Source organism: Xiphias gladius, chromosome 17 (assembly GCF_016859285.1).
Source record: "Xiphias gladius isolate SHS-SW01 ecotype Sanya breed wild chromosome 17, ASM1685928v1, whole genome shotgun sequence".
In the NCBI taxonomy this organism is placed as follows: Eukaryota; Metazoa; Chordata; class Actinopteri; order Istiophoriformes; family Xiphiidae; genus Xiphias; species Xiphias gladius.
Genome location: NC_053416.1, coordinates 7,170,075 through 7,189,865, shown reverse-complemented (window position 1 = coordinate 7,189,865; position 19,791 = coordinate 7,170,075). Strand labels below are relative to the sequence as shown.

The 19,791-nt window shown below is 41.3% G+C and overlaps 1 protein-coding gene across 2 annotated transcripts in view; it reads left to right on the top strand.

Moving 5' to 3' along the window:
- The first annotated feature begins 1,273 nt into the window (after positions 1-1,273).
- The window catches only part of grik1a (glutamate receptor, ionotropic, kainate 1a), a 37,180-nt gene continuing 18,662 nt past the window's right edge, over positions 1,274-19,791 (top strand). For both annotated transcript variants that reach the window (XM_040151068.1, XM_040151070.1), the window contains exons 1-7: positions 1,274-1,720; positions 13,953-14,120; positions 15,606-15,863; positions 17,268-17,449; positions 18,295-18,348; positions 18,655-18,825; positions 19,249-19,392. In XM_040151068.1, the coding sequence (XP_040007002.1) occupies positions 1,579-1,720; positions 13,953-14,120; positions 15,606-15,863; positions 17,268-17,449; positions 18,295-18,348; positions 18,655-18,825; positions 19,249-19,392 (1,119 nt within the window). In that variant the 5' untranslated portion in view covers positions 1,274-1,578. The remainder of the gene's footprint in view (positions 1,721-13,952; positions 14,121-15,605; positions 15,864-17,267; positions 17,450-18,294; positions 18,349-18,654; positions 18,826-19,248; positions 19,393-19,791) is intronic.

Genomic DNA, 19,791 nt, shown 5'->3' with positions numbered 1-19,791 from the left:
ACGTTTGTTTTTTGAAATGTATTCTTTAATTCAAAGAGTAGACCAATTTCTGCTGCGCTAACTTACATGTATGGCAGCTAACAGGAGCTGTCTGCTCAGGAGTCGTACCAGGCTAGTGTGGTGTTCGGATTGTTGCCCGAGGACTCCTCCTCGAGAGGCTGGATGGTCTTTTTTCTTTCTTCTTTTTTTTTTTCTGGGTTAATTAAATTTGTCTGTGGGCTGTTTGTCAGAGGTTCAGGTTGAGTTGGTCAAGTTTCCTCAGATCATTTGGCTCCCAGCCTTGAGGAGAGCTCACAAACATTCTGACAAACAAGATGCCAATTCTGGCGAGAGGCGCACTCTGCTTGAGAAGAGTGAGACCTTGACGCGGCTGGCACCAGGAATCTTTGCCTTTTCCACATGCCACGGTATCAAACAACAGTCCAGAGTTGAACTACAGAAAGTTTTCAATCCAGTGGTGAATAGATGCTGCATCAATCGGTGTTTCATGAGATTCCAGTGACAAAACATTGATAGAATAATGAAAGTACAGTGTTCAATCGGGTCTCCATGAAGGTGTTAAAATAGCTTTTGGTGAGGGATGTTAGAGCACATCTATTCACGTTATTTATAATACATTCATATGTCAATTGAACTGTCTTTCAGGAGTCCTGGGACCGGATGGGAGGGCATCCAACGAGATAAGGACCTTGTTTTTCTGCAGGGATAATCTGGCATCTGCCCCGCAACCTGAAGATTATTCCCCTCTCATCAGGACCGGTGGAGAGAACCGCTGCCAATCCATCTGCTCCCTAATCCAAACCAACTAGAGCCAAACTAGCCAGAGACAACCAGAATTAGACCGCTGGTACTTTCAGTGTAAAAGCTGATCTGCCAAGGATGAAAATAACAGGTACCCATTATTTGCAGAAATTATGAGAATAAAAAAAGAATTACTTTATTTAGCTAATTTATATTCAACCATTCCTGCTTCAAACGATGGAAATCCCTGATCTAGGAGGAGAAAAATAGGTCAAAATAGTTTGTTTGACTCAATTTGATGAACATCTGTGCCCTTGGCCAAGTACCCATTAAGCCAGGTTATCCCACGCGGGGCGCGGACATCTCCTCACATCTTTGGGTAGTAGAATAACGGACACTAAAACGCCTGGTTCGACGCCATGTGAAGTGTCCTTTTCCACAGTTCCACAACGACCAGGTGCAGGCTGAAGATGGTTTTTATTTTGAAAAGTCTTACCGGAAGCCTACTAAATTTCGGCCCCGCTGACAGCGATGCTTGCACCCACTCCCCCTCCGACTCCTGCCGACCTGGCGGCGCATGAACCGTAGTAGTAAAAGTGGAGGCGTGATCTCTGGGGCGACTTTTATTTTTGCGGCAGGTTTTTCATTGAGAAGATGCGACTCGGATTGACTCGGCGCGGGACAGTTGGGTCCGTGTTACTCTAGGTCCTCGTCATTTTGAGTTTGTTCGGTGCGACGGAGCGATGCAGGGCGCGAAAGGATCGAGTAAAACTTAGCGGGGACAAAACTCCGAAAGGCTGCGCGCTGGCATGGCGCGTCAGGTGTTCCGGCGCTTGGATGGAGGTCTCCCCTGTCTGTCATGGTGCCAGTGTTCGCGGTGACTTCGCCCGGAGCACTATGGAGGGAAGACGGGGACTTTTCTTCTATCTCCTCGTCGCGGCGCAGCTCTGTCTGAGCTCGGCGCAAGTCCTCAGAATCGGTAAGCGCAACAGCATTTTTTACGCACGGCCTCGTTGGTGTCCCCCCGCGTGTCAGGGTTGGTGAGCGCAACGGTAAATGTGTATAAAGTGTTCTCGTGTCAGGCGGAGACGGGAGAGCGTCCCGGGTCTCATAACATCAGACCGAATCGGAAATCACTACACCCTCTCCCCCGCCTTGTCTGTGCTTTTTCTGGCTCTAAACTTTTTGTAATGTTGTAATTTTCCCGAGTATCTGTTCGGTGAGGGGGTTTGAGCTTTGTATCCCGGAAAAAGTGAAATAGCACGGGATTACTTGTTCTCACTGTTATCTAGGAGGTTATAGCCTCGGCGCGGATGAGCCACTAACATCCGTCAAGGATAACCTGCAGCAAGGGGACAGATTCACTTCAGTCCCTACCGCCTGATTTGGTTTAGGAGACAAAGTCGGTATGCAGCTATAAAATGTCTGCGCCCGGTACATCTAAGCCCCATGGGGCAGGCTTTCGTAAAAAAAGGAAAAAAAAAAAAGAAAAGGCCGTTAAAATAGTCAGGAGTGAATTTAAAATCACTAGGCCTGTAAGTAAATTCTGTGCTGGACCCAGGTTGTATTTTCCCTCTGAGCTAAGAACCAAAACACGCATCTTCATTAATTAATCACCGTGAACGGAGAATTTCTTGGTAATGATCATTTTCTTAATTTTTTATTTCTTCAAAAAACGCCCTTTAAAGATGGATACTGGATTTCTGACTCAATATAATCTGTTAGCACACTTTGCCGTCAGGGATCAGGTCTGAAGCTCAGCCTTCATGCAACATCTCTGAAAGTACTTTTGAATCATTCAAACTCCAATCTGATTTTCAGTTAGATTATGGATGACTAGCCTACATGTGCTTTTTTATTTTTTTTTTCAACACAGACCTAGACACACAGGCAGGTGAAAGTAATCGATTATTGATTCCTCCCTCTGGCCACCAGAGACTCCCGTTGGGGCATTTTAATTCAAAATTAGCCCCCCCCCCCCCAAAAGCAGCTGATCTCCACAAACGCTGAACCCTATCCACCACTGAGGTAGATGCATTGTAGGCCGTGAGGGCGATGTAATCATCCTCAGCCCTGCTGTCACGGGCCGTGTGTAGTGGTGTAAAGAGGAGTCAGAGAACATCACTTAGACTTGATTAGATAGGAGGAGGCTGGCGAGCACCGCAGGGCTGTGTTCATGATCCTCACGTCCGGGCTTTGAATCAGACCAGGATCGAGGCAGTACTATGTGCATCTAATTGACTGAGTAAATCAAGAATTGGTGTCATTGCCACCTGTTCTTAGGTTGGAGAGGAGCTAGGATATATAAAGCTAGGAATATATAGAGATGTGTTTTCAAAATTTTTACAGTAGAAATCCTGGGCTTTTTCATTTTTTAAGGTTAGAGTTTTCTAATGCTAGGGCAACACACCACTAGAATGGCACACAGAGAGCGCAGACCTCTGTGAAGGCCAATGTCAAACAGCAGAGGAAAAACAAATTCAAATTCATAGTAAACGATCCGGACCTGCCCCAAAATGTAATGGCTTCTTCCCTAGGCCCACGCTCCATCCCTCCACCATGTTCGGTGCAAATCCTGCTGACAAATAAACAGACGCGGGCGGGGACACAACCTCCCTGGCGGAGGCTAAAATGTGCCCGATAATGAATGTACAGTAGCCTACAGTATGTCAATATGCACCACTTATAGTACGACAATTAACCATACTTATAAAATATGCAATTGCATATCGGTGTTTTACAAATCAAATGGCTGTGAGTCTACATTTAGGTGAAGGTTGTACCTTTTTGAGCTTGGAGGATCAGGGAGCAGCCAAAGAACAGCCTTATGGGTGGAGTAAATGATAAGGGGAACGTCCCCTCCAGACATATTTTAACAAATCAAAATACACTGTTTTTAGTAATAATTTGAGTCTGATATGGTTTCTAGTTAGGAGCTTCTCTTTCTCTCTCATTGAAAAATCCTGAATCTAGGAATATGCAGCTGTTTTTTGTTTCGAAAACATTTAACTGCTGGACACAAAATGTCTCGTAATTAAATGAAAAGTCCATTCCCGGTGTAAGTTTCCACAACACTCCTCTTTAAGTAGCACACTGGGCCATGATTTGTACGTACAGAGTCTCAGATTCTAAAGTTTAAGGTGAGCAACAGAGAAGCTCTCCCCCTTCAGCAAGTGAGTGTGAAAACAGCTCTCAGAAGCCAAACTCTGCCCATACATCATTCTGCACAGCGAAGGTCAAGCATCCAAGTGAAATAACAATAAATAAATCGCACATCTGAGTGGGGGTGGTGCTTTAAAGAGCCTGCTAAGAGGACGAAGAAGGTTACGCTGGGTTACAGAGGGTGCACACAAGCCAAATGGCTTAAGCACTTTACTGTTTATCATCTTATTATTGATTTGAAAAGTGTTATTACTGTTACTGTTGTGCTAATACACAGAATTTAAGCATTAAACAAGCCGTTAGCAACCATTTCGACGCAAGAGCCTGATCGACCGCGGATTTTTGGGGCTGATACTGACGGTTAACAGTTTACCAAAAAAATCAGTTCTCGGTCGATGTTCATTCTTTTGCATAAATACACAACATAAAAAAAAGTTTTCATAAGGATTAACCAAAATTGGTACACTGAAAAAAATATACACAATGAAGTATTTTTTATATCTTGATAATATCTTGATGTACACTCACCTACATGTGATGGACAGCATTTGCTCATTTTATCTGGTGGAGTCCACAGCTGCCCATGCAGAGGTTTTTCTGAACTCGAGTTTAGCTCTGGGTCACACATGAATATTCAGGAACATTCAAGACCAATACGTTCAGCTTTGACGGTTCAGCTCAGACCCCTTGAACAACACAAGTCTCGAAATTCACGCAACTCATCATTTACATTCATGGACACTATCAGTTTCTGTGTGTGTGTGTGTGTGTGTTTGCATGTGTGCATTTGTGCATGTATGTATGTGTGTGTGTGTGTGTAAGAGAGTGACAAAAATCGTAGAACTGCAAATTGTGGCTCCAGGTGTCACTCTCTGTTAAATTAAGGATCACTTCAAATGTGCATTTCTGCCTGCATTTTTATGCTCATCTCTGAAAAATTTAAACGGTGTATAATTCGCAGGCCCTTCAGAGCTCATGCATGTCCGTGGTATCGTTGTAAAGATAATACTCTGGAGTTTCATTTTGCATGTTTTTCTAACTCCTAGTCCTATCACATTTAAGTTGGTAAGTTTTTAAACAGAAAAAGAAAGACGGAATCTGTTTTTTTTTGTCTTTTTAATTGCACATTTCAAATACAATAAGACAGTCATAACATGAGCTATAAGATTGAAATTCACATTATCTCTCCTTCAACATGTCTATAATGTGTGTACCAAATTTTAGGATGGTGAGCAGAAGTGTCTCTGAATTATGACTTCAGAACGCAGTACTGAGCATCACCAGCAGGTTGCCAAGGTGCACCACAGCCCCGGCGGCATCAAAATGTCTGCAAAAGCTCCCCAGAAGTTACCACACACTGAAAATCTACTCAAATGCTATGTTGATCATGAAAAAACAGTAATATTACCTAGATTATTATTTTACATATTAGTTTAATCTTAGTATCATTGAATCAAGTCTGTACTATCAGCCGAAATGGCTTCTGTCTCATGTGGCTGACTGGATCTGGTTATAATACCCGTTCACTACGAAGGCTTATACAGTTCGTGAGCACTTCATTAGCAACACCATACTAATACTGGCTAGAGCCTCCCTTTGCTCTCCAAACAGCCTCAATTCTTCGAGGCATCGATTCCACAAGCTGATGGAAACATTCCTTTGACATTCTGCTCCATGTTGACATGATTGCATCACGTCATTCCTGCAGATCTGTCAGCTGCACATTCATGCTGCCGACCTCCCGTTCTACCACCTCCCAAAGGTGTTCTAGCGGATTCAGATCTGGTGACTGGGGAGGCCACTGAAATACACTGAACCCATTGTCATGTTCATGAAACCAGTTTGAGACCACCTTTGCTTTGTGACATGGTGCCTAATCACGCTGGAAGTAGCCATTAGAAGATGGTTAATTGTGGCCATAAAGGGATGCACATGGTCAGCAACAACACCCTGATAGGCTGTGGCATTCAAACCATGACTGACTGGTAATTAGGGACCCAAAGTGTGCCAAGAAAACACACGATTACACCACCAGCAGCCTGGACTGTTGACACAAGGCAGGTCGGGTCCACGGATTCATGCTGTTGATGCCAAATTCTGACCCGAACATCTGCGTGCGCCAGCAGAAATCCAGATTCATCAGACCAGGCTACATTTTTTTTATTCTTCATCTGTGCAGTTTTGGTGAGTCTGTGCCCACGGCAGCCTCCGATTTCTGTTCTTGGCTGACAGGAGTGGAACCCGACATTGTCTACTGCCGTTGTAGCTCATCCGCCTCAAGGTTCGACAAGTTGTGCATTCTGAGATGCTTCTCTGCCTTTTAGCTCTGCCATTTTTGGTTGAAGGGAGATGCTAATTGGTTGGTAGTGCTCCTGGGAGTGTACTGATGTAAGCAATACTAAACATTACTTGTCAAATCGTTCATCAGTCCCTTGAATTTGTCTGAACCGGTCTTCCAGTTATCCTGGTTGTCATGTTGTCTTGTGGTTTTTGTTTACGGTTTAGCCTACTGGAACAAACCCCAGATGTTTATAATCGCAGATTTGTTATTCAAGTAAAAATAGTGGTGGCCAAAACTGATGTTAAAAATGACAGAACACTAAAAACATGAACGTGTAGTTCTCCGTGTCATAAGCTTAAAATAAAGTAATTAAATGGGATTCAAAGCCCCTGGTCAAAAGCGCGAGTAGTTTGCCTGTAACCCACCCTACATGGAGAGCGACAACAGCACAACACAACAGCTAATGTGCTGCGATATTTGCCACAGACATTTCTGCTCTTGGACACTTAAATGATCCTGTTGCCATGACAATTATATGTAGGCCAAGGTGGATTAAGAGCATTTCATATCAGATCGAATCCTGTCCAAACAAATGTAAAAGAGATGAAATGCACAATCACTGACTAAACTTTAATAGGCATGGTTTGAGAAGGGACTCTTTTTTTTTTTCCTTCAAATGCTAAGCACATACCAGGCAATAAAAGTCTCCATCAACAGGTGGTTATCTAACACAGCTCCAGTGGAACCGGCTCCCACGAAGCGTGCACTCAATCTGGCAGAAAAGAAACTTAAAATATCACATGCATGGCAGTTCCATGGTTACGACATTAATCAAAGGGCTCCAAACTTGGATTACGCATTGCACGTGTTTGTCATGTTGACCACACGCAGTTCAGACAAATCAAATGTTGAATACAGATAGTCGTTTTTATTTTCCTGAAATAAATAGCACCCGCATTACGAAAACTAGTGAAAAGAAATTACAAACCAACCAGTTTCCTTGATGAGCTTTTGGGCTATTTCCATTCCCAGATGACTGATCCCCTGCTCATCAAAGGGAACATCCGCCACTTCCTCCTTTACAATAACGTCTGCCAACTTCAGCAAGAAGAAAGTTGAGGATACACGGAAGCTTAACAAATCGGGTAACGTCTTCATGTGGAACTGATGAAGGATCAAAAGCACATTTGCTTACTTTACACACAATAACGCCACATTGATTGATTGTTGAGGTAGTTAAATGTGTAGCTAATTGTTAAGCAGGCCAATTGTTGCATTGCAATTTCCCAAATTAGGTTTTTTGACGACAGCGTGTAAATGCCTCGACAACAAATAGTTAAAACAAATACTTAATTATAACAAGGTTTCCAGAAGCATTTAGGGAGATAGTCATTGGGCCAGGTTTTGTAAATAGTTTCTGGACCTTGTAACTGCTTGAAGTTATTTGTAATTATGTGTTTGGTATGTGTCCAAATGATGTTTTATGCTTTCTGCTGCAACAATAAAATGTCATATCCGTATCACAATGAATTTATGAATTATTGTACACGAATCTCTGAACATTGAGGGGTTATGCCTAGTTGCTTAAGTTCAGCTGGAGCTGTAACCTACATTTATAAAGAGGTTACCTGCTTAATTTTATTCATTAGTTCTTTTCTCTCCAGCAGCCATTAGGCCATTAGGAAAATGAATGACTCTCTCCTCAGACAAATTCAGAGAGTTTTGGAAAAGTTGGCCTCAGTTCTTTCAAAGATTTAATCCTTAAATGGATACACTGTGGGACTGGCTGCCTCAGTAGTGTGATCATTTATCATGACGGCAGAAACCATGAATAAAAAACCATGTCATGAAATAGAGTGAATAACGCTGGTATTCATTTGTGTGTATTGAACCTGTGGTCTCATGGGGCTTTTTCTTTCGATGTGCAAATCAATTTAAGGATGGCCAGTGAGACAGAGTCGCTTCCGTCCATCCCTTTGTTTGTCTGATTTAGTGGCACCCGTGTCTGTCAGATTTGTGAGGGGGAAAAAAAAAGAATGAATTCGGAACCTGAGAGAGACATAGCCTGAAAGAAAGCCGTGGTCTTGTGCCAGCATGATTGCAACTGTAATACATACTGCTTCCGTGGTACAAAGCCTGTGCCAAAATGGCAAACAAAATCATTCCTTTTTGAGTCAAAAAAGAGTCATGTTCTGGAATATTAAGGCGGCATAAATGTGTCAAAATGCTACAGGACAAAATGCTACAAGATAATCATCATCTTTCCTGAGTACGCGTTGTCGCTGATGACCTTCAGAGACTACTCCGAGTCCTATTGGTTCCCTTGGAGCCCCCTTCAGCTGCTTCTGTCTGTCCCTGTGTTAGGAAACTTTCAAGGTAACACATGGATTCTCTGAAGACAAAGCAAGTGTTTTCATTCTTGCAGCAAGGAGACAAGTCATACAGCAGCGCAACACAGTACAGCAGCAATGAGTTGTCTGCTTTTCTAGTTCTTCTGCCATCCTTTTTATGTGCCAGATGGGCAGAGGCTTGTATTCTCGCTGCCATATAACAATATACATGGAACAAAGATAGTTCTTTGCTTATCATACAGGAATAAAAAAAAAAAGTGAGATGCCCTTGAGGAGAGGAACAAGAATGCCCTGTTTCTCTCTGGTATTCACCTCCTCCCCTGGGCACAGCCTCTGTTGTCATGAGAGAGTTGTACAGATTCTCAGACAAGTAATAATAACAAAGGTCAAGACGAGGTGATTACATATTTTACATTTTTCTAACACCCTGTCTCTATTTTCCTCCCCTGACTGCACATCCACATCCCTGACTGCGTTTACAGCTTGTTTGCCCATTTTGTACCTCTCCCTTGATTTGCCATCGAGAACAAAATGTTCCCCGTGTTTTTTTCGCGACCAGAACAGCGGGGTGCAGTGACATGTCTTGTCAATCAGTTTGACACCTGAGACTGTTTCTTTTACCCTCCCAGATGCATTTCTTCCTGCCTGTAGCTACATCAACTCTGAACTCAAGTTCACGGCAATCCCTGGTTTCAGAGAGACACGGATGGCAGCAGTTTCTGGAGAAAGGACAGCTATCTAACTAGTCCAGCTCAGCGATCTTTCTGCCCTCCACTGAAATGCAATGCTCAATGAAAGATAACTCAAGCACAGTATGCTTTTTGGTGATCTCCATCTTGAGGTCAAACAGAACCTAATATGAAAGAAACAAGTGGATGCCATAATTAAGAATAAAATGGGAGACGACGTGAGATACCACAATGTAGAATATCAAAGTCCCCTGCACAGACAGCTTGTATCCAGATTGTGCTAGGGTATTAAAACATGTGTAGGTAAGCTCTCTGCAAATAGCATATTAGCACATGTTGTAGTATCATCTTTTCAAAAATGAGAAAAATCTTTGTAACGTGCTCTTTCTGTATCACAGTTTCCGCCTATCTTTTATGAACTTCCTAATGAAGAAGGAATCCCATACAACACGGTTCAATAACGCAAATCTCATACAAATATTAATCACCGCTGAGGCAAATGGAAGAGCTCAGGTTTTGTTTACACACATCCTCAATTTGACCATATTTGAGCTGCCCTGTGTTTTAAGCAGCTCCAGTGCGTCTTGAGCGTGCTTGTATTTTTATGCACATCAAATCTACCTGCAAACCCCGGACGGACGTTAAATGGCATTTATGGAGTCCCGGGGGTCCTCCGAAACATTTAACACCCATTTATGCTGTCTTGTAGGCCAGATGGATGTGTGTTCCTGAGGCAAATTATTCCTCATTATCTGGGAGCCGAACGAATGCTTTTAGTGCTCCGAGGTACATTAATTCGTTTGCAAAGAAAAAAACATCTTGTTTGAAAAAAAAAAAAAAAAATGCCAGTTTATGACTACATCAGTCAGAACCCACAGTAGAGTTCAAGCTGCTCGGCAAGAGGGGATGGCGCATGACTAATGTAAAACATAATTATTTGGAATTAAATAGTTAACTGAAGGATGGAGGATGTGACACATTTATCTCCCCAGTGGGTTGCTGAAGAGATTGATAGGTCTGCATGACACATTGGCACAGAGCTCAGATTCGTTCTTCAGCTTTTTGTTTTATGTTTTCCTCCCACCGCAGCAGGCAGATAAACCTCTCATCCATTCGTTGTACTGTAGCCCAGTTTTATGGCACAGTTTTCTTCCCATTACAACTATGTGCTTGGTAATCACAGTAATTGCAGAAGAAATTACATTTTTACGCTAATGGCCTAATGGTTCTTGATTATAATTGCTAATAAGCTGCTGTTTCACGGCAAGGATTTATTTGTGACCAGGACATCTTGTGAGGGCCTGTGTCTGTTTTCTGTGTTTGTAAGCTTAGAAAACCAAAGCTTTGCAGATGAGTCGTTTTAGGGGAGTGACCTGTATCAGCCATTGAGTGAGACTGGCTGCTTACACAGCCAGACATTAAATCAGGTTGGTCATTTAGCATGTGTCAAAGATGTGCGTTGTGTTAACCAACTTGAGCTCTGCTAAACTTGACATGGCACATGGAGCTCCTCAGGCTACAGTACATGTACAGTACTTGACAGCAGTTGTTACCAGGTGTATAAAAGTCCTTTCTCCCCTGCCCCCCATAATATAGTGTCTTGTTATATGGAAGCAACAAATAACCCAGCGGAATTTATTATCCACCTGTTGTGATGGCCCGTTAATTTAATTTCAATAATTCCTCCAACAATTACCCCGGGCCTTTATCGATGCCTGTTTGTGGAAATGAAAAACCGGGAATGTACTTCGAAGGACCTGTAACAGTAATGAAAACCCTGAATTACCTCGCAGTGCCACTCCGGGGGCCGGGTGCATAAAAGCCAGCGCAGACCCAGTGAATACATTTGCAGTGTAGTAAATTCTAAGATATATTACGGGCCATACCAGCCTATTGATTAATGACGCAAGTGGGTACAATTTTTGATCCCACAGGCATTTTTATTCCCTAATTACACTACAGTTTGTTTGACAGCGTGCAAACGTACTTACTTGTGCTTGAATAACATTATGCTTGTAGCAAAATTATGTCAGCATACAGAAGTTATATAAGTTAGAAGTTATGTAGAATTCTACTGAGTCTACAGGTGTGTGTTTTCAAGATTACTAGAACCTTATCGCAGTGATAAAAGTCTGTGCGTGTATGTTAGAAAGCCTACGTGTAGGTGTAGGTCTTATGACAAGGTCTTAATTTAACATATCTCAGTCTCTGTGTGGGAACTGGTGCATGCTTTCTTTTGCCGCATCACGCTTCGTTTACGGCAAACAATACATCTGCAGTAGAACCAGAATTAGTGTAAACGAGTGCAGTGGTACACAACTGCTGTGGTACTTTTGATTAAAGCAAACAATCACAATATACTTGCAGGATTTCTGCTCTACTGCTGTCACTGTAGTGATACATAATTTCAGGGTGGGTGTAAAGCAAGCAATTGTGAAGTCTGACTGGTTGAGTCATTGTTATCATTTGTACATTGTAAAGCAAGCTGCTGCAAAGGAAAGAGAGGACACATTTCACAAGACTGAACAAATAGTACAACATACAGGCCAAATTATTTAAAGTTACATTCAGCAACGGAGCAGAGACTTATCTGTGTCATTCTGACGAAACTGCCCTTAAAAATGTAACTACATGAATAACAATTGCCTGTCAATTTTATTTTTTTTGTTTTTGTTTTGTCGCTGTCTCGACTGACGTGACTAGACCCGTCTTTTAAAAGCCTGTTTTGAACCTTCACAAGAAGCTCTGAAAGCTTTTTTTTATTTTTTTATTTTATTTCGTGCCCTCTCACAATTATGCTGCTTCCATTTCATCTTGCCTTTGAGTCCACACTTCACATCCTCTGCACCCGGATGACGGGAATGGTGATGGGGAGTTTCGGGGCAATTCCAGAAGTCCATATGAACAGCACTGTTTCTTCAAAGCCTGCTGACAGCTGGTCCATGTAACGAGTTGTGCGTGGCCTTGGGTCCCCGTAGTGTAAAAGTGGAAGAGCAGTGGATGAGCAGCTACCTTTGAATCCATACGACTTGTTCAGAACATACTTTATGCCTCTGAGAAAAATTGCGATTGTTCATCTTCAAGCACCTAATATTTATCTTCATTTTACATAATTAATTTTCTGCCAGTAGACTACTGAAGCTGTAGCCACCGAAACCACAAATATTATCTTTTACTGTGCACATAATGTATTTATGGTTTTGTTTATGACCGTGAGATTTGGTTTGCATTAAAACCAAATGACCCTCATTAAGTCAGGCTGCAGAGAACATTTGGTGTAATTTCAGATTGTGCAAACATTTTATACAGCAGATTTATATGAATGTTGTCGGCCTTTTTCTGGCTTACTGCAGAGCCTATCTGTATCGGTAACTGTTTCCGTATATCATGTCAGTGTCTGGCTTCTTTGAATTGTATGAAAAATCCATCTTGTCCACAAAATCCATCTTGTCTTGTTCTACCTCTAGTTAGCCATATAATATGGTATCATTTTCTAATATGGCACCCTTTATAAAGGGGTTATAAGTTGTAATTATGTCTTAATTAAGTGTTAATAACACTCTCTCGGATAACTTTTGCGTTGCCAGGTTGTGGAATATCCCTTTTGATTGGTTAGCCTGTTTGACCACTGACCTTCTAGAATACGGCTTCAGACAATCTGGACAAACGTCTGTCTATTAATGCCTTATTAACTCTTACAGTTCCAGACTTGATGAATAAAACCCTTTGTTAATGACTTTCAACATTTTAGATTGAAGACGTAATGGCTTAAAAAAAAAAGTGCAAAGAGAGAACTTTATTGACTGCATTAAATACAAAGGATATACCAGCAAATGGTATTTTTTAATAATCTGACAACCCCAAATTTGTTCTGAATTATTCAAAAAGCATTGGTGAAGCCATTTGGTACAATTTATAAAGACTTAACAAAGGGTGCCTGTTGTGTTAAAGAAAGAACATCCACAGCATGAACTCACTTCAGCAGTTCACAGAGGCCTTGACATTTGTAATTCCCGTATTTGATAAAATAAAAGCAAATTCATTAGTACAAAAGTATTTTGTGCAGAGTACTTATGTACTTGGATGTTTATAAGCATGTATGTGCTCTGCTTTGAACTTGCCTGGGTCCATCAACCATTTGTTGATTCTCTCCTCACAATGCTCTTAATTTCCAGTGTCTACCTGCCTTTTAATACACTTCATGGTACTCCATTTACATGAAGCGCTGTTTGTCCCCAGCTAAGTTTTTCTACTAAAACATCATGCTTTTCTTTCTCCCTCATTTCTTTGTCTCAAGGTCATGAAGTTTCCGTTTCCAGTTTCAATGTACGGCAGTATTTAGAGCTCTAATTGGGAGGGCGGGTCCCCAGTTTCTAAGTACAAAGTTTGTGCGTACATGCATGTTACTGCAAGATGCTTTGGAAGCACTCAGTAAAAGACATACAGCATCATTTGTGACCAGTGAAAATGTAACAACCTTGCTTTCGCATTGGCTTGTCTTGCTTTGTTAACTTTTTGTTTTGGGATTTGAAAGGTTTCCTTTTAACAACCTTGGCAGAATTTCTCAACCCACACAGGAGCCCAGAATCCATCAATCTAAGACCTGTTATCACAAGGACTACTGCAGTTACAGTGTTTTCGCACATTGGTAGTGACAGTTGTTATTATGAAATCTCTCTCCTGATTTCAGCCCTGGTCTTTGTGTTTTTCCTCCTTCTCCATGCGCAGGTGGTATTTTTGAGACCCGGGAAAGGGAGTTGGTGAGCATGGACGAGCTGGCGTTCAAATTTGCTGTAAATAACATAAACCGCAACAAGACCCTGATGCCCAACACTACCCTTACCTATGACATTCAGAGGATCAACCTCTTTGATGGCTTTGAGGCTTCCAGAAGAGGTAGGAAATGATTTTAAGACACAACATCAGCAGTAACACTTTAAGTCCCCGTATTTAGCATTTATGAGCATTACACAAACAATTAATAAATGGTTAATAAGACACTATAATGTAAGAGAATGTAAGTTACATCTGCTCTCTCTGTGCAGATGTAACTATTATTTCATGTATTTGTTAACACTTGGCTCCTCTTGTGGGAACCCACACTGTAGGTGGAGGCAGTGTAATGAATGACAATATAGTAAAATACAGCTTATATAAAATATGTCCTCATAGGAGAAGTTATAAAGCATAGACAGGTACTGTAAATTAGTAAGAGCCTATAAACTTCCTTATACCTGCTCATTACGTCATTCTAGTGTGTTAAAACCAATTCATTAAATGTTTATCTAGTGCTTATAAATGGAAATACGAGGACCTAAAATAAAGTGTATATTAGCATTGAGAGCAAGTGATGACATGAATTCAGTGAGGTTTGATGAATGTTGCTATTCAGCATGCAGTAGGCTAACAACTAAAAAAAAGGAATCCATTTGTTTATTGTTAGTTGTTAGTTTGAAGTACTTAAAAATGTCAATCGAGTAAAAGTATTAAAGTACAATCGGGAAAATGCACTTCCAGTTTTAAAAGTAAAAGCACTCATTATGCAGAAAAAAGCCCCCTGTGACTGTGATAATATTACACTTTATATCATTAGATTATTGTTGCTCATGCATTGATATGTCAGCAGCTGGATGAGATGGAGCTAAGTTTTAACAATTTTTTTTAAAGCTATTTTCCAAGATGCTGCAAATAATGATTATTTTCATTACGGATTAATCTGCTGATTATTTTCAATAACAATAAATTGTTTGGTTTGAGGATAGGGAGAAATGCCCACGTTGCTTGTTTGATAAAATGATCAAAGTAATTACAAGAAAAAAGCAGTAAATCATCACATTTGAGAAGTTGGAACCATGAAAAGTTCGTTTTTTTATATATATAGCTTTTATATTTTATTAATCTTAAATAACTGACGACATAGGTGCGCATTAATGTTCTCTTTATCAACTAATCATTTCACCTCTACTTGTATATTCTGTTGTGTAGTTTTTTTTAAAAAGCATCATAATTTATAAGTTCTTTATGTGTTTTGTATATAAAATCTGTAAAGTAACTAGTAGCTATTTCATGGATTAGGACAATATAGTGGCATGAGGAGAGAAAACTCAAGTAAAGTATAAATACCTCAAATTTGTAGTTAAGTACAATTCTTGAGTGAATGTACTCAGTTATATTTCACCAGTGGTAAAAAGGAAATATAGTTCAGTTACCCCAAACTACAGTCCCTTTAAAAACCATGCTATTTTAAGTTATATAAATAGTTCATATTACTTAACTTGTTTCCATAGATAGTGAACGTGGTTTGTAATGAAAGTTGGTTGTGAAACACCCTCAGATCTGTGATCAACAACCATGGGACTTTGTGCTGTTCTTTGCCACCAGTGTGTGACCAGCTAGCTCTCGGGGTGGTTGCCGTGTTCGGCCCTTCTCACAGCTCCTCGGTCAGTGCTGTGCAGTCCATCTGCAACGCCCTGGAAGTCCCTCACATCCAGACCCGCTGGAAACACCCGTCAGTGGACAACAAAGACATCTTCTTCATCAACCTGTATCCTGAGTACACTGCAATCGCCAGGGCCATCCTGGACGTAGTCACTTTCTTCAAATGGAGGAAGCTAACAGTGGTCTACGAAGACAGCACGGGTAGGGCCCATTGTTTTTTATCGGTCGCATTGCCATTGCGACTTTGAAAACGTGTTCACAGATATACATCAGGATATCATTAGATTCTGCCATTCATGAAAAGGGACATAATGGAAGCAAAGCAAAGTAGTATCAAATTAAGTTGTTGCAGGATATGGTTGGGTGAGATATATTGCAATGTAAATATTAACAATTTTTGTTTTCGGAAAATATTACATAAAATAAATTTTTGAGGGAGAAAAACATCACTGATGTGATCAAACAGGCAGAGGTAGGTTCAGAGCTTATTTTACGCTGCTACGACAGAACAGTTAAGTTCAGAAATCTGTTTCTTAATCTGTCATTTTAGTCTTTAAGACCAGCAAAACACGCTATCAATTTTATCACCATATTACAATAAACAAAATCCCAGAAAAATTTCATGTTAAATCAATGTTATGATGATGTTTCACCCAGCTCTACACTTGAATATGGATTTTAAGGTTTTAAAAAAAATCACAGTTTTTCTGAGTATCTACAATAATAAATGACTGAAAACTGGATTTTGGTAAGGACTTTATTTCCCACTGCATTACTGGATATCAACCGTGACTCTGCGTGACATTTGAAGTGAAGAACCGAAAGGGAGAAAAGGTCCGCCTTGATTTCTGGACCTTACAATATATCCATATGTCGTGGTTATGATTACTCATAAAATGCGATCCTGCTGTCTGTCACAGTCCCCCTCCTCTTGCTGGCCAGTGAACCCAATCTGTTACAGGGCGCCAGTCCCTCATATCAAACAGCTGCCAGCATTCCTGCCCTCTGACTTCAAACTGCGGAGAGCCGAACCACACCCCTGACGGCCTCAAATCCAGCGGTGTCCCGTATAGAGTCCCTGCCCGCGACGCAGCGAATACGAAATGCCATTGTTGAAATGTCATAGTCTATGGATTTTTTTGTTTGTTTGTTTGTTTTTGCCTATTTTCAGCCTGAAATGTATTTTTCTGAAAATGTTACTCAGACACACACCTCCACAATTACACACTGTTGTGCACGCCCAAGTACAGGATACAGGAATGTGGGGTGCGTGTACAGGCTACACGGCACAGCCGTGTGTGTATGTTTGCCTTTTACGTGATTAAAAACTAAGAAGAAGAATCTGACAAGACGATGTAAGAAGTTAAGCAAAAAGTTGGGCAGCAGGGTGATACTGGGAATAGACATCACATGCCTCAGTTTAAGGTCCAAGGCCGCATGACAGCAAGCACATGCCTTGCTGAAGTGTCCCTGAGCAAGACATTGAACCTCCGGAGGGGAATTCTGTATCTGACCCTCACCTCCTATACAAACTTTCTGCAGGGGAGGAGGGAAAGCAAATGTCCAGGAGGGGATAAATGAAAGGTCTAACTTGCTGTTTTGTAGGTTTGATGCGGATGCAGGAGTTGATCAAGGCTCCAGCAAAGTTCAACTTGAAGATCAAGATCCGCCAGCTCACGCCGGGTAACCAAGATGCCCGGCCACTGCTTAAGGAACTGAAGAAAGACAAGGAGTTTTTTATCATCTTTGACTGCTCCTATCGCATGGCTGCGGAGCTCCTTAAGCAGGTTCGTACAGAGATTTATCTAAGTATCTTTTAATTGGTTTGTTCTTTTGTTCCACGGATGGATTTTACATCACATTTATGTGTCGTTTGGGGGAAAAGGCATCTAATGATTCTTTTCAACACAATGTCTCTTTATGTTGTAGACAATCTTATAAAACCTACTCTCTTGTTTACTGAGGCTTTCGTTGTGATTTAAATTGCAGCCATTTAAAGATGTGATAAAGAAAAGTTGTTGAATTGCCTTTTCAGGATGAAATAGCATTTCCCCTCATCACTGTCAAAATCTAAAATGGTCCACAACTTATTCTCCATCACATGGATTGTTACTATTCAGGCAAAGCTCCTTTAACTTAATGTACAGTAGATGATTTATGACGTTAACAGACACGTTGACATGCCGTTTCAATTTCTGTTGTCCTAATGCTTCACATTTTATTTGTTAAACTATATTTCAGTTCTTCTTTATGTTGTTACCTTTCCCCGAATCCTGTTCTGTAATTATTGTGGTTGTAAAAAGAGACAATTAGAAAGGATGAAACTTAAGTAAAGCTTTTTATTTGGCGACATTCATTCATAAGTTTAGCAAAGTGAAATTCATCAATAATTTATATTCTCGGTGTAAAGTGGCTCCCTCCGTATAGAATTTCATAAAGTAAAATAAACCAAATGTAAAAATGTGTAACATATTGGAGGCACCATGCAAAAGAGAAGTGACCAGCCAAATTACTCTGTTATTGAAGATGTGACACTGTAGCTGTAGCGATGGAGAACTCTTGATATTCAAAATAAGCAACATGTCCTGGCCTTGTCCTTTTATTGCTGTATTTCTTCTTTTCGTTTTTGCAGCTTTCATCAATGGGAATGATGACAGAGTACTACCATTTTTTCTTCACGACTTTGGTGAGTTGGAAAAATGTAACTAACTAACTAAAGTTGTTTTATGGGAGATATGAGTGTCTGCATATAGCAATAAAGCCGAGCTCATCTTCTGTGTGCTCATTCGGCCTTGAACTGGCTTTGTAAATTCGCCGGGAAATGCTGGCGTGATTCATCAACACAGTAAAATGCTGAGAACATGACAGCCTGAACTAGAGCTTAAATCTCCATCCGGCCTTTTCTCTCTTCATTGCACACACACATATAAATGCAAACTCATCCACGTTTCCCTCCCGGCTCCTCACCTCTATCTCCTCGCTCCCTTTGCAGGATTTGTTCGCACTGGACTTGGAGCCGTACCGCTACAGCGGGGTCAACATGACAGGTTTCAGGCTGCTGAACATAGACGACCCGTGGGTAGCCTCTACAATGGACAAGTGGGCCATGGAAAGACTGCAGGGTCCAAAACAGGAGAGTGGCCTGATGGATGGCGTCATGACTGTAAGCCCCCCCAAACCGTTATTTTTACATTGTGAAACACTCACAGTACAAACACCTGCTCTGTTGAAAGCAAATCACATTTGTATGCTGAATGCACGTTTGAATACAATTGTAAACCGCAAACATCTGCTAACCTCTGTCTTTGTAGGAGCTTTATTACAGCATGATAAAAATGTCAAAGCTGTAATCCTTAGTTATATTTGTACCATCATTATATCTATCCTATATCCTGTTTATTTCTCCTATGGCATGATTTTCCCGGAGTAAACATTACAGTTTCATCTTCCAGACATGCTCTCTCGGTTTCTTACTGTAATTCAGCTGGTTACAACTGAGTTCTGCATTGCACGTGGCTTTTGAGTGCAGTGGGAGGGGAAAAAAAAGAATCCCAACAACATCCTCCTCTCGCTGCCGCCTCCACAGACAGACGCGGCATTGATGTATGACGCAGTGTTCATGGTCGCTGTTGCGTCCCAGCGAGCCACTCAGATGACCGTCAGCTCCCTGCAGTGTCACCGCCACAAACCCTGGCGCTTCGGGCCACGCTTCATGAACCTCTTCAAAGAGGTCAGTGCCAGATGAGGGCTCGAATCACAGAGAACTACAAACCATGTTACAACACCGGGACGACTTAAGAAACCCTTTTGTTTTTACCTTGACCACCATGCATTTTTTTGACGATGTGGTTCTGAAAGGGCTTCATTAGCACAACGTCCCTCAAATTTCCCACGTAATGCCTCTGTTGCACACAGGAGATTCACCAAAACTATGTCAGATCATTTTATGTGATATGTTACTTAATAGGTCCCTTCTGCCAGGCCAAGCACGATGTGAACATATACAGTATTTACGTACTTATAAGTTGAAAGCATGTGGTCTGGCCTGACTGTCAGACTGGATGCCTAGAGAAAGAAATGAGGGCTTTGATGCATGAGCGTTTTGATCTCTTAAGTCTTAAATCCAGCA